This window comes from Chanodichthys erythropterus, chromosome 21 (genome assembly GCF_024489055.1).
Source record: "Chanodichthys erythropterus isolate Z2021 chromosome 21, ASM2448905v1, whole genome shotgun sequence".
Lineage (NCBI taxonomy): Eukaryota > Metazoa > Chordata > Actinopteri > Cypriniformes > Xenocyprididae > Chanodichthys > Chanodichthys erythropterus.
The window spans coordinates 24,130,963-24,146,302 of NC_090241.1; the positions used below are offsets into that span (position 1 = coordinate 24,130,963).

The following is a 15,340-nucleotide window of genomic DNA, read 5'->3' on the forward strand; positions in this document are numbered from 1 at the left end:
AGTTCACGTCAAACTCCTCTGGCGCGCGCAACCTGCTATTACTTTAATATTCGACTAAATAAAGTGTCGAAATTTAGAGGGCTTAAGTTAAACGTAATTAAACCACAACGATGTCAACATTTCTTCAAGCAGTCAGAAAAAACATACCAGAAAAGGACAAATCGGAAATAACAGAGAGTGACCTGAAAAAATGGGGACTAGGAGGTGAGTGAATGGAAAGCTTCTAATTTTTAAAAGAAACTAAAGTATGTTAATGTAATAAAAACAAATTAAGATTGTTTTTTTTTTTGTTTTTTTGATGGAGTGCGTTCATAGATTTAAATAGAGTGGCCGCGTCGCAACATAGTAAAATGCTTATCTAAGTAACTTAGTAACGTATGCCTAGATGGTATGTAAGTTCTTGAGCACAATTCGAACTGAATGCTTGTATTTCCAGCACATGATTTCCAGTAAATTATACTTTTTATCACTCAAATTTCATTTAGTACATCTTTTAGTTAGTCATGACGCCAGTTAATCATGATACTGAAGTTACACTCCCAACGGACAATCGTACAACATTTTTGGGCATGGTTGGCTTCTCAAGTAGCACATTAATATGACCAGTGGACTTTTTTTTTTATCGTTTTCTGAATGTTCTAAATCTAAAAGTTTTCTTACAAACAACACTACAATACTTTATCTCCTTGCTAACAGCTATTCATCTGAGGTCTTATCAGGTGGATGGAGTGAGGTGGCTGTCACAGTGTATGAAGAACCAGCAGGGCTGCATCCTTGGAGATGAAATGGGTCTGGGCAAGACTTGTCAGGTTAGTAATGTGATGGTTTTATCTTGCTTATATTATTTGCTTTTATTCCAAGATGTCAGATAACCGATAAGTGAGATGTCATCCTCTGCTGTAGACCATCTCTTTGCTAGCATATGCTCGAGGATGCCTGAAGATGAATGGACCATTCCTTGTGCTTTGTCCCTTATCAGTTTTGGAGAACTGGAGACAAGAGTTGGAACGGTAAGGGATACTGGTTTATGATCAGACTTGCGCCGTATTGCCATAAAATGCCATATTAAAGTCACCGCATGAAATCAAAATTGACACTTCACGTTTTTTATGGAATATTGCAGTATTTTTTTTTAGAAATTATTTATCCGTCTACATCATTATTTTTAAAAAATGTATGTGCCCTTGTAATCATGCAAAGACATCTCTTCTCTGATGATTTGTTTTTCGGGACAACCTGTCACTCAAATCAGATCACAGCAATAGCAAACCACAACAATCCAACCATCCAATCAGTTCCTGATGGACAAAATCAAGTCCAGCCCTACATTTTTTTTCTTGTTAGTTTTTTCACTTGGATATGCATCACAATAGGGAAGAAAAATCTTAACTTTAGTTCCATGACGACTTTAAAAATCTTGATTTGTTACTTTTATCAGGACTGTGAAACTATATTCCACCCTATGAATGTGTGAATAATCCAGCATGATTTTACATGAAAGACAATGTGTTTTCACTGTCACTAGATGGAGACAGTAGCATATAAACTCTGGATTAGTATCTACCTTGAATGCAATATGAGCTTCAACTTCACATGAAAGATTACTTAACCCTTCCTTTTTATTCAGCTTCTGTCCCAGTCTTTCTGTGCTCTGTTACACTGGAGATAAAGAGAGAAGGGCAGAACTCCAAGAAGAGCTCAAGAATGGCAAAAACTTCCATGTTCTTCTCACCACCTATGAGGTTAGTGTCGGAGAATAAATCCACAATAACTACATTCAAAAGGTTTTGCACTGTTTTTTTTTAATGTGAAATCTTTCTCATATTTAATAGATGTGCCTCAAGGATGCCAGATTCCTGAAAAGGTGATCTATTTTGGTGAACAGATACAGTATTTCACAAAAGTGAGTACATCCCTCACATTTCAGCAACCATTTTATTATATGTTCTCAAGGGACAATACTATAGAAATGAAAATTGGATATACTTTAGAGTAGACAATGTGCAGCTTGTTTCGCAGTACAGATTTACTGTCCTCTGAAAATAACTCAACATACAGCCATTATTGTCTAAATAACTGGAAACAAAAGTGAGTACATCCTAAGTGAACATGTCAAAACTGTGCCCACAGTGTCAATATTTTGTGTGTGAGCACCTCCTTGGCATGGAATTCACCAGAGCTGCACAGGTTGTTGCTGGCATTTTCTTCCACTCCTCCAATAATGACATCACGGAGCTGCTGGATGTTAGACACATGGCGCTTCTCCACCTTCCGCTTGAGGATGTCCCACAGGTGCTCAGTAGGGTTCAAGTCTGGAGACATACTTGGCCACTCCATCACCTTCACCTTCAGCTTCCTCAGCAAGGCAGTTGTCATCTTGGCGGTGTGTTTGGGGTCATTATCATGCCGTTCAGCCCAGTTTCTGAAGGGAGGGCATCATGTTCTGCTTCAGTACATGTTGGTACATGTTGGAATTGTACTCAAAGCACCAATTTTTAACTGCTCTAATACAAGATCCACACATTTGTATGGTCCTGTCAAGCAGACAAAACATGAACATTATGAATAGGACATGACATGGCTTTGCATGGTTAAATAACTGTTATCACTTAGGGTTTACTCACTTTTGTTGCCAGCTATTTTGACAATAATGGCTGTATGTTGAGTTATTTTCAGAGGACAGTAAATCTGTACTGCTACAAGCAGCACGTTGACTACTCTAAAATATATCCAAGTTTCATTTCTATAGTATTGTCCCTTGAGAAGATATTTTAAAATGGTTGCTGAAATGTGAGGGGTGTACTCACTTTTGTGAGATACTGTATATTATGAAACTTTATATAAATGACAATATATTTCCACAATTTTGCTACACAGACATTTTATGTGTAATTAAATGACAATATTGATACCATATCAGTTATTGGCCATTATTGGAGATATTTGTCAATTCTGGATATAAAATATTTTGTTGTTCATGCTCATTTGCCCCATTTTTATTTTTAAAATGACCTTTGCTGTCTTCTAACACTCACTTAAAGTTAATCGTTTTGAAACCCAATTACTCATAAATTAGCATTTAAAAGTTTGGTTTTTTTAATGTTGTATTTTTAATTTTTTTAGGCATAACAGTGTATTTTTTTTATAGTTACATTTATCAGTTACTGGCTATAACATAAAAGTAATTATCATATTATCAGTATCTCTGACTGCATATTTCGATTCAAATTCAACTGTTTCTATTTTCTTCTCACAGCTGGAAATGGAAGATTTTAGTTGTCGACGAGGCTCACCGGCTAAAGAACCAGGAATCTTTGCTGCATCAAACCCTCAAAGAGGTTACACGATTACATTTTAATATAGGCATGCTTTGTTTTTATTGTCACTGTCAATCTGTAAAACCCCTGATAAATAACCAAGCCCTGTCTGTCAATTTTTCAGCTTTCCCCTGCTATTAACTGCCATCTGACATTTGCTTTTTCTCAGTTTACAGTGGGCTTTCGAGTGCTGTTGACAGGCACTCCCATTCAGAATAACTTGCAAGAAGTCTATTCCCTCCTCGCCTTCATTCAGCCCAGTCTGTTTCTCCCTGAAGACGTTGAAGACTTTGTTAGCGCATATGCAGACGTACAGACTGAACCTGCGCTCGGTATGGCATCACCAGCCTTAGCGGTTTCAGTTTGAACATCAAACTGTTTGCATTGACAGACAATTTATGTCTGTTACCACTATTATTAGCACTTAAAATCACCAAATCAAAACTGACAATTTTTATTTTTTAATGGAATATTGCAGTATTTATTATAAATGATTTATCCATGCACATCATTTTTAAAAATTCATGTACCCTCGTAATCTTTAATTAAAACAACTTTCCCTCATAATGGCATCCCATTACATGTTTTTTGAGGTCAGGACAATCCGTCACTCCTATGTAATCACAGCAATAGCAAACCACAACGAGCCAATCACTTCCTGATGGACAAAATCAAGTCCCACCCTCCATTTTTGTCTTGTTCAAGAAGCCATTTCATTCAGATGCACATCACAATAGGGAAGAAAAGACTATCACCACTTCTGTTTCATGACGACTTAGGGGTTGTTGGCTTAATCAAACATTAAAAATCCAAAATAGCTGCCATCACTGAACTTGAGGGCTTTAGTGGTAAAAATGACTGTCATGCAGCAAATACAGACTAGAATCATTTTGTTCTGCTTATCACAAGAGCACATATAAAACTGTTCCAAGTGACATAGGAAAATTAGACAGATCTGGTGCCAAACTTAACACCTCAGATAACCCGCAAACATGGCACAAACAAACATAATGTATCCTTGACTCACCTTTCAGATTTGCCAGAGGCTATCAAGATATAGATCATAAATTCTCATTTTGTACTTAGGGGACCTTGTGTGGGAGTTTGTAACTTGGTTGTTCTTGTCTGCAGCCGATGAGCTTCATCGAGTGCTCCAGCCTTTTTTGCTACGCAGAGTTAAAGCAGAGGTGGCAGCCGAACTGCCCAAGAAGACAGAACTTGTGGTTTATCATGGGCTGTCTGCTCTTCAGAAGAGATACTATAAAGCCATTCTGATGAGAGACCTTGGTAAGACTGCCCTGAATCATTTCACAACAGGCTAAATTGAATACTTTAGCAACAAAAGGATGAGTGTTCATTCTACTGTTTGAATAATTTCAGATGCCTTTAGGACAGATCAAAGCACTAAAACCCGACTTCTGAACGTTTTAATGCAGCTCAGGAAATGTGTGGACCATCCCTACTTGTTTGATGGTAATCACTTTATCACTTTCTGTGATTTTTCTATACACATTCATTTCAATCAACAGCAGTGCAAATCCTTTTTTTATTAGTTACTTTATATAATATTTAGAGTATTATATTTGATTACCATTCCAGGTTGTAAAATTGGCCTCATGTGTTTGCCGAAAGTCATGACAAGAGACGAGAAATGCATAAATATTGAGAACATGCATTACAACTGTGTCTTTTTATGAGATGGCGGTGCAAACCCTGTGTGATGAAGAGAGAAATATAGGCCAGCTTAGGGTTTTTTTTTTTTTCTGCTCATATTATAATTTCAGCATCACTTTCACTCTAACATTTTATTTGAACTCTTTACAGTATGCACTCTAGTGTTTAAAAGTTTGGGGATTTATTTTATTTTTTTAAAATAAATGATTACTTTTATCGAGCAAGGATGTATTAAATTGACCAAAAGTGATAGTGAAGACATTTATAATGTTACAAAAGATTGCTATTCAAATAAATGCTGTTCTTTTCTAGACACATTTATTTATCCAACTAATTGTCTTTATTCTGCATCATTTCCATGTAAGGTGTGGAACCAGAACCTTTTGAGATGGGGGAGCATTTAGTGGAGGCCAGTGGAAAGCTCTCTCTGTTGGACACAATGCTGACGTATCTTCAGGAGGGGTTTGTCTTGTTTACCTAATGTCTAGCTTCCTTCCATAAACAAACTGTTCTGGTGTATAAGTTTCATTTTCTGAATTACATGCAACTTTTTTTAGTCATTTGCCCTGCATCAATGTACTATAAAACACCTTCCAAACTGTTTTAGCATTATATAATAGCATGAAATATTTTAAACTAATTTTTAATAATAAAAAAGAAAATGTTAATGAAAGAGTGCAAAAAAACAATCTTCCAAATCATCTTTACTCTTTACCCAAATACACTCTGACACTATTGGGAGGGATTTTGCTGTAAATTGCAAGGGTTCAAGATGAAAGTTTAATGTCACAACGTACAAGAAAAATGATTAATCATTCAAAACGGAAAACCTCGGGTTGTAAAAACAAAACAAAAATATATTTATTTTTCCATCCACTTTGATAAGATGTCCTGTATCCATGTACAACCACATTCATCTACGTAGAGGTGCAGAGTCTAAGCACAACCAAAAATGTATGCAGTTTGTGTAGCTTTAAATGTGTTTTATTGATTTGGTGATATAAAATAGATGTTTTTGTCACTATTTTCAGGGGTCATCGTGTTCTTCTATTCTCTCAAATGACCAGGATGCTGGATATTCTGCAAGATTACTTGGAGTACAGAGGTACTAAGACACACTTCGACACTGTCAGAGTCTTCACCTTTACTTATTAACCTGTGGTCTCATGGATGTGCATGACAGCTCACCAAAGTGCTTACTGCTTACTCTCTCTCTTTTTTTTTAATAGACTCAAGCCAGAAAAAAAGTCAAAACAGGCTTTAAATGATAAAATTACAGTGAATTACAAACCACGTAATGTTACCACAATGCGCTTGCTCAAGACTTTCAATTTAAAAGGAATGTGTATTAGCTTTGTGCTTGTAAAACAGTGTTTGTTTCTTCTCAGTTTGCAACATTTATGTAACCATACCCTACATGTTCTCCTAGTAATCTAGTCCACTGATCTAGAGCAGTTCATGTGGGTTTAGTATCACATCCTGTGTTTGCTATAGTGTGTGTGTTAATGTGCTACCGGTCGTGTAACTGCCAGCTCTGATTGGGCCCTCCCACTTCTCTGCAGGTTACAGTTATGAGCGTCTGGATGGTTCAGTCCGGGGAGAGGAACGTAACCTAGCTATTAAAAATTTCAGCACCAAAGATGTTTTTATATTCCTCCTCAGCACCAAAGCTGGTGAGTTCACAGTCTGAGAAAGCCAATCTGAAATTCACACTATCCAACTCTATAATCAACAGCAGTGCAAATCCATTTTTTTTTTATTTTTTATATTAGTTACTTTATGTAATATTTAGAGTATTGTATTTGAATACCATCCAGGTAGCAAAATTGGCCTTATGTGTTTGATGCAAATCTTATTTGCATCTTTTAGACAGACACAAGTAATTGAAAGCCGAAAGTCATGGCAAGAGATAATGCATAAATATTGAGAACATGCATTACAATTGTGTCTCTGTATGAGATGGCAGTGCAAAACCTGTGTGATAAAAGAGAGAGATATAGTTCAGCTAAACAGCTTAGTCCTTTTTTTCCCTCAGAGCTGCTCATATTAAAATTACAGCCTCACTTTCACTCTTAACATTTTATTTGAACTCTTTACAGTATGCACAGTTTGGGGATTTCTTTTGAAATAAATTATTACTTTTATTGAGCAAGGATGTATTAAATTGACCAAAAGTGACAGTGAAGGCATTTCGCACATAAAGGCTGTTCTTTTGAACCTTATATCGATCTTTTTTTTTTTTTTTTGGTGTGTGTGCTGTTGTGTTTGTATTGTTAGTTATAATTTATGATGTTTGTATGTTAGGATTGTGTAATTTTTAATTTTTGACCCCCTCTAAAACGAGATGTTACATCTCAAGGGGTTTATCCTAAATAAATAAATTTCAAATATAATCAAATATATAAAATCCTCAAAAAAGTATTAAGTTTTCCACAAAAACATTAAGCAGCACAACTATTTTCAACTGTGATGATAATAATGTCACTTGAGCACCAGGATTAATATAGTTAACTGTCTGAAACTAAAATAAAAATAATAAAAAATCATTTTTGTTGCTTGAAATAAAATGTTAACTGAAATAAAATAAAATATTTAAAAAAAAAAAAAACTTATTTTATTTCAGCTATTTGACAAATAAACATTTTTTCATTTAGTTTCACTTGATGTAACGAAATAAATAATACTAAAATGAAAATATAAATTAATAACTATATAGAAATTTTAAAAAAAACTTTCTAACAAAATTACAAAAAAAACTAAAACTAATTTTTAAATAAAAATATAAAAAACATAAACTAGTTAATAAAAACTATAATAATATTTTAATGATACAAAAATAGCACTGTTGGGCACCAAATCAGCATATTAGAGGATCATGTGACACTGAATACTTGAGCAATGGCTGCTGAAAATTTGGTTTTGCCATCACCAAAATAAATTGCATTTTAATTTAATATATTAAAGTAGTTTTTAAATTGTAATAATAATATTTGACAGTATTACTGTTATACTGTATTTTGGATCAAATAAATGCAGTCTTGGTGAGCATAATAATAGACTTCTTTCAGTAGTGAAGTAGCTAGCTAATGGTAGCTACACTGTTCAAGGTGTTTAATCTGACAGCGAAATAGCGTTAGCAGACGTTTTTCTCCCCGTTTGCATCATGTTTTAGCTTCTTTGACAACGAAGATTGACATTCTGTTGTCTCTTGGACAAAATAATCCATGTGATCCTCCATTTGTTCAAATTTCATTTCTCTTCTTATTTCTAACAAAGAATGGTCTCTGCTTCTAATAAACCAGACGACAATGATGACTACTACTATTACTACTTCTTCTTCATGCATATTCAACATAGTGACGATGCAGGCTGCCTCTAAAAACACCAACAAAGAAGAAGAACAACATAGTGAAGAAACACGCTCTGTAGACCAGTTTGTCCATTAAAGCTCTTTTGAATGGTAGTGTACCTGTATTTACTGACTGTGCGGCACCTTGGCTTACAACAGTCTTTGTTTCCTGTTTTAGGAGGGGTCGGAATGAACCTAACAGCAGCAGATACTGTGATATTTGTGGACAGTGATTTCAACCCACAGAATGACCTACAAGCAGCAGCCAGAGTCCACAGGATTGGCCAAACAAGGTACTCCACTGGCAAAATGCATATTCTATGTTGTTCCAGCTAGTAGTGTCAAGCATAAAAAAAAAGAAATAAGTGCCACACAATTGGTCCATGTGATGGTGACCAGACCAAAGTGTAATGTGGACATTGGTCATGTTTTGTACTGTTTGAACACTCTTTAAATGTCCCCTGTTAAGGGCACTTTGCTTGACCATGTAGATAAATTCTCATCTCTTCTTTGTGTGCAGGCCTGTTAAAGTGATCCGTCTTCTCGGTAGAGATACTGTAGAAGAGATCATCTATTCCCGTGCTGTCTCTAAACTCCGTCTCACAGACACGGTGATTGAGGGGGGACGTTTTTCTTTGCTGGACCAGGCTCAGTCCGCAGCTTCTGGCCTTCAGGTAGAAAGAGACACATGTCCTTTGATGCTTCATCTTATCTCTTAAACTCATTTCTATGCACTGTTTCCTGGTCCATATCTTTGTGCACATGTGGTTTAGCTTATTATGAAACTGCACACGTTAACCGTTTCTCAGTATGCTCTCTTTTACATCCTCACCAATCTAGTTGAGTGAGATCCTGAAGTTTGGTGTGGATAAACTGCTGTCATCAGAGGAGAGCTCTATTCAAGACGTGGACCTCAGGCTGATCCTAGGGCAGTCTCGAGATGGGCGATGGCTAACGGATGAAGAGCATGTCAAGCTTAATGAGAGTGATAAAGAGGAAGATGAGGACATGGAGGGTCAAAGTACAACACTTAGCTTCTTTTCAGTAATCTTGTTATAACTGACACTTGAAAATGAGAATGAGAATGAACTGTTAATGTGTTTCCTGACTTCCAGACCACATGTATTACTTCGAGGGGAAGGACTACTCTAAAGACCCCAGTGCCGAAGATGAGAAGACCTTTGAACTGTTATTTGAGAAGCAGTTAGCTGATCTAGAGGATGCTGGGAAGGAGGGCCGTGCACTTCGGAACAAAGCTGGGGTCAGTAATTTTTTTTTTTTAAGAAATTAATACTTTTATTTTTATTCAGCAAGGACGTTACATTGATAAAAAGTGACAGTAAAGACTTTTACATTGTTACCATATATATATATAATAAATATATTGTTCTTTTGAATTTCATATTCATCTAAGAATCCTGAAAATATCATGGTTTCCACAAAAATATCAGGCAGTGCAACTGTTTTCCATATTGATAAGAAATTTTGCTTGAGTACCAAATCAGCATATTAGAATAATTTCTAAGACGGTCATGGGATACTTAAGACTGGAATAATGATGCTGAAAATTGAGTTTTGCCATCACAAGAATAATTTACATTTTAAGATAAATTAACAAAAAAAAAATTGTTTATGCTGTATTTTTTATTAAGTAAATGCAGCCTTGGTGAGCATACTTTTGAACAGTAGTGTTTAATGCAAATGTAATTGTTTAAATTGTTGGTTGGAAAACATTTAATTGCTGACATTCTTTTTCTTTCATGATAGCCAATGATTCATATTTTTTATTTATTTTTTACATTATATTTATTCATGTACTTATTAAAACAAACAAAAATCAAAACAAACGTCTGTCACTGCCCATCAGTTGTCCCTGACTGGACCCTTAATAGACCCAGGGAGGAAGAAGAGGCCCCTTACAGAGTCAGAGTTAGAACAGAGACGTCAGAAGAGACAAGAAGCTGCTGCAAAGAGGGCAAAGCTACAAGAGGAAAGGAAGAGGCAACAGGAAGAACTAAATTACAAGAAAAAGTAAAAAAAAAAAAAAAAAAAAAAAAATCTTTGTGGCATTCATATTATTGACCAGTATATAATATATTTATTGTATGTTCCTGTGAATTTGTTCTTTGTTTGTTTTTCAATGACAGGATGGCATGGTGGGATTCGTGTGGCTACAGATCACTGTGCTTGCCAAATGTCGACAGCGGGGGTGAGGATATGGAGCCTGATGAAGATGATGATGTCAGCTGGAGCTCTAATGATTCGGATCAAACTGCTATTCGCTATGTGTTGGGTGATGTAACTCACCCTCAGGCTGATCGAGAAGATGCCATCATTGTGCACTGTGTTGGTACGTCTCTATTAAAAACTTCCTTACGGTGTGGCCAAGCTGGCCTGTGACTGGCCTGTAACAGATGTCTTGCTGACAGAAGACCACTGTCAACATATTGATTTTTCTGCATGGCTTGTTAAAGCGTAACTTCAACGATTTTCAACCCGCTTTGTGTTGTTACAGTGTCGCAAAACACATCATCCAGTGGACTTTTGACAGGTCATGAAAGCTACAGATTATACAGTACTTCCCCATTTTTGTATCCCCACCCACGGACAGTCGGATCAATTGATGGTAATTAACAGAACAGTTAATTACCCTCTATTGCAATAATAACTGTTCTGTTAATTACCCTCTGTCAATCCGACTGTCCGTGGGCGGGGATATAAATATGCGGGAGTATAATCTGTAGTCATTTTCAGGTTTGTTACTGAAAATAACTACAAACATGGAGGGTTTTCAGATTTTTCGTCGCAGTGTTCTCTCCGTATTTGCGGTTCTTTGCAGTCTTTAGCCACTTTAGCCTACAACATGTGGTATCCTTCACTGGAAACTAAAAGTAACTTACTCCCGCTAAATGTTTACTCTTTGAATTCTTGCACCCGGAAACAAAACAAGTCCACAGCGTTGTGACTAAAAGTTTGCTAAGAAGTATTTCCTACCAAAGAAAGGCAGTATTTGACTCCGGTAAGCGTATCCATAGCAAGCTGGCAGGATTGGACTTGGACGACAACATGCCCAGTGCATTATGAGTGTTGAAGTTTTCAGTTGTCAAAAAGAATGATAACAGCCTTTTTTCTCTAGTCAGGTAGCACCAATTTCAAAAAATATTTTCGCCTTTATACTGTATTGGCAGCCAAGTTTTATTGAAAGCCCATTTTGCCAGAGGTGAAGTATCCCATTAACAGATGGCATGATGTGTTGGTGTGTATTTGGTGTAGATGACTCTGGACATTGGGGCCGAGGAGGATTGTTCACCGCACTGGAGCTCAGATCAGATGAGCCGAAGAAGCAGTATGAGTTGGCTGGTGACATGAATGGTAACAAACCTTTCCTGTTTGCTGAGACAGGTTTAATTTATGCTCTGTCATTGCAAGCATTCCACACTGATGTCATGGCTCCAGTTCATAGCTCACTATGTTGCTTGGAAGCTGTTTTTCCATAAAACTGTCAGAATTGTTTTAATAACTGTTAATGTGATAGAAAGCTATGGCTTTCATAAAGTTTGTGGTATCAGAACTATAAAGCTGGTATTTACATTTGAGGTAGAACAGCTTACTGTACTTTCACTGATCGTGTACAATGCTGTTCTGTAGCTCTGCTCTACATACATACCTAATACATATTATGATAAACTGGCCAATAATACAGTTATATACTATATTGTCCAAATAAAAAATAAAACAATAAAATCATAATTAGTGATTTTAAAATACTACAAGTAAATTACAACATTATAATGTATAGTATTAAAAATAGATATTGATATTTGCTAAAGATTACACTACTTTTTTTTTTGCCTATTTGCATATATTTTAAAATATGTATTATATTCCTGTGATGGTAAAGCTGAATTTTCAGCAGCCATTACACCAGTCATTGTCATCTGCTGGGTTGGTGCTCAAACATTTTTTTATTATTGAAAACGGGCTTAATATTTTTGTAGAAACCAAGACAATTTTAAAAGAACAGCATTTATTTGAAATATAAATCTTGCGCAATTCAATATCCAATATCAGCCAATACACTGTATATAGAATATTGACCAATACCAATTAATTAAAAAATCCAATTAAATTAATATTGGAAATGACAGCTTCCTCAACACACATCAATTCAATTCCATAACTGATTGGGTCAAAATTTAAGGGCAATGAACATAAGATATAAATGACAAAGTGATAATTGTGTGTTGCAGACTTAGAACTTGGGAATGTTCTGCTTTTTCCTATTGATGATAAACAGTCGAGGCTCAGTGGAAGAGACTATGTAAGTCAGCAAGCTGTTTATGTCTTTACTGCTGTTAATTATTTTTAATCATTAATTTATTTAATCATTTTATGCCTCCTGTTTCTCTAGCTGGCACTCATAGTTGCCCAGCAGAGGGATAAAGCCAACAAGTTGTCAGGCATTCGGCTCACCGCCTTGGATGAGGGCCTCAAAAAGATCTACAGAGATGCCAAACAAAAGAAGGGTACTCTGCACTCATTTGTGAAACTATTGAGCTGGTTGCAATGAAATGGCTTCATATATTCACTTTTAAAACAAATGACTTGAGTTAATAATCTATTAATGTGGGTATTAGAGTTGCCACTGAATTACACACATGTGCTGCAAACCTGTTGTATAACCTTAGTTGACTGAACACACCTTTTAGTATAGATTTGATGGGATTGTTTCCAAGAGGTGGAATCATTTCAAAACACTGAGAAGAGCCAACTCCCCAGGCACAACAGAGCTCACCAAACTGTCTAAACTGTACATTACGACATTTTGTTCAAGTCAGGGGTGCCCAATCCAGTTCAGGAGATCTACCTGTAGGCTGCATCCAAAAAATTAAAAATGCTGCCTTTGGAGGAAGCATTCCAAGGTAGAAAGGCATAAAGGCATGTCCGAATCCAAAGTTAGCTTCACTTCCTGTCGCCTGAGGTACCTTCATCTGATCGATTTTTGAAGGCATCGTAGATGCATCCTTCACTGCCTTTGATATCCCACAATCCTGTGCATTCCGTTCTGTGACAGTTGAACTAGTAAAAGAAAGATGGCATTTGAAAGTTGTGTGTAAATGTATGTTTTTGACCAAAGTTTTCCACTTTTTATGTCATTTCTAGCAAGAAATTGCTATTGTAGTAATTTGCTTAGTTATCACCAAAGCTTGCTCTATTTAGCTGTAGATCATTAACCTGTTATGCTACCTCAGAAGTCTGTCCGAAATCAGTTTAGTGAGGTACCTTTGTGCGCAAACGCTGTCTGCAGAGTCATTGTCTATAAGGCAGCGAGGCAGCAAGTCAGCTGCCAAGTTTTCGGATGCAGCTGTAGAGTCAGGGTAGATCCAACCCTGATCCAACACAACTTTCTGGAATTATCAAGTGCTCCTAAAGATCTTAATTAGCTGCCTGGTTCAATTGTGTTTAATCAGGGTTGGAGTTGAACAGGAAAGTAGATCTCCAGGGAAAGGTATGGGCACCCCTGATTTAATTTCATGTCTGCGTATTTCAGATGCTTCTAAGTATGAATGTATCCAATGTGATGACTGTCGTTTTAATTGTCTGATCATGCCTTAGGCTTAGGGGCTGTTTAAACAGAACATGTTTTTGTATTCCACTGTGCTGTTTTTCCATCTTTTTTCTTTGTAAACATGCACTAGTTCAGGACTGGGCAACTCTGGGACTTGAGATCCACTTTCCTGCAGAGTTTAGCTCCAACCCTCCAACTCCCTTGCCTGTAGCTTTCAAGTAACCCTGAAGTAACTTGTTCAGACGTGTTTTATAAGGGTTGGAGCCCACCCCTGAGTATTGCTTGAATGTTTGTGAACCCTTTAGAATTTCTATATTTCTGCAAAAATATGACCCACAACATCATCAGATGTTCACAAAACTCCTAAAAGTAGACAGAGAACCCAATCAAACAAATGAGACAAATATTTACTTTGTCAATTATTTACTGAGAAAAATTATCCAGTATTACATATCTGTGAGTGGCAAAAGTATGTGAAGCTCTAGGATTAGTAGTTTATTTGAAGGTGAACTTAGGCTCCACCTGTTCTTAAATGTTTTCAGTCAGTGGATTGAATGGGTTTTATTTAAAGGAAGTGTATGGTATGGAAGTGTATCATGGAACGATCAAAGGAGATTTCTAAAGACCTCAGAAAAAGAGTTTGTTGCTCACCAGACTGGAAAAAGGTTATAAAACCATCTCTAAAGAGTTTGGACTTCACAAATCTGCAGTCAGACAGATTGTGTACAAATTGAGGAAATTCAAGACAATTGCTAACCTCCCCAGGAGTGGTCGACCAACAAAGATCACTCCAAAAGCAAGACATGTAATAGTCTGCAAGGTCACAAAGGATCCTAGGGTAACTTCTAAACAACTAAAGGCCTCTCTCGCGTTGGCTGATGTCAATCATCAGGAGAACACTGAAGAACCATGATGTGTATGACAGAGTTGCAAGGAGAAAGCCACTGCTTTCCAAACAGGAAATTGCTGCCTGTCTGCATTTTGCTAAAGATCATGTGGACAAGCCAGATGGCTATTAGACAAATTTTTGATGAGACAAAAATAGAACTTTTTTATTTAAATGAGAAGCATTATGTTTGGAGAAAGAAAAATTGCATTCCAGCATAAGAACCTTGTCCCCTCTGTGAAACATGGTGGTGGTAATACCAAGGTTTGTCCTGCATCTTGGCCAGGACAAATTGCCATTATTGATGGAACAATGAATTCTGAATTATACCAGCGAATTCTAAAAGAAAATGTGAGGACATCTGTCCGTAAACTGAAGCTCAAGAGAAAGTGGGTCATGCAGCAAGACAGTGAGCCCAAGCACACAAGCTGTTCTACCAAAGAATGGTTAAAGAAGAACAAAGTTAATATTTTGGCATGGCCAAGTCAAAGTCCAAACCTTAATTCAGTTAAAATGTTGTGGAAGGACTTGAAGCAAGCAGTTTA

General features: G+C 36.5%; 1 protein-coding gene across 1 annotated transcript in view; it reads left to right on the forward strand.

Annotated features, from left to right (window-relative positions):
- chd1l (chromodomain helicase DNA binding protein 1-like) overlaps nucleotides 1-15,340 on the forward strand; it is an 18,404-nt gene continuing 3,064 nt past the window's right edge. Inside the window, exons 1-21 of the mRNA XM_067372802.1 lie at nucleotides 1-204; nucleotides 697-809; nucleotides 904-1,010; nucleotides 1,628-1,742; nucleotides 1,833-1,864; nucleotides 3,257-3,338; nucleotides 3,487-3,649; nucleotides 4,449-4,604; nucleotides 4,698-4,790; nucleotides 5,357-5,453; nucleotides 6,023-6,096; nucleotides 6,554-6,664; nucleotides 8,519-8,633; nucleotides 8,861-9,014; nucleotides 9,181-9,361; nucleotides 9,456-9,601; nucleotides 10,208-10,371; nucleotides 10,488-10,690; nucleotides 11,614-11,712; nucleotides 12,591-12,661; nucleotides 12,752-12,866. Of these exons, the coding sequence (XP_067228903.1) occupies nucleotides 111-204; nucleotides 697-809; nucleotides 904-1,010; nucleotides 1,628-1,742; nucleotides 1,833-1,864; nucleotides 3,257-3,338; nucleotides 3,487-3,649; nucleotides 4,449-4,604; nucleotides 4,698-4,790; nucleotides 5,357-5,453; nucleotides 6,023-6,096; nucleotides 6,554-6,664; nucleotides 8,519-8,633; nucleotides 8,861-9,014; nucleotides 9,181-9,361; nucleotides 9,456-9,601; nucleotides 10,208-10,371; nucleotides 10,488-10,690; nucleotides 11,614-11,712; nucleotides 12,591-12,661; nucleotides 12,752-12,866 (2,485 nt within the window). The 5' untranslated portion in view covers nucleotides 1-110. The remainder of the gene's footprint in view (nucleotides 205-696; nucleotides 810-903; nucleotides 1,011-1,627; nucleotides 1,743-1,832; nucleotides 1,865-3,256; nucleotides 3,339-3,486; nucleotides 3,650-4,448; nucleotides 4,605-4,697; nucleotides 4,791-5,356; nucleotides 5,454-6,022; nucleotides 6,097-6,553; nucleotides 6,665-8,518; nucleotides 8,634-8,860; nucleotides 9,015-9,180; nucleotides 9,362-9,455; nucleotides 9,602-10,207; nucleotides 10,372-10,487; nucleotides 10,691-11,613; nucleotides 11,713-12,590; nucleotides 12,662-12,751; nucleotides 12,867-15,340) is intronic.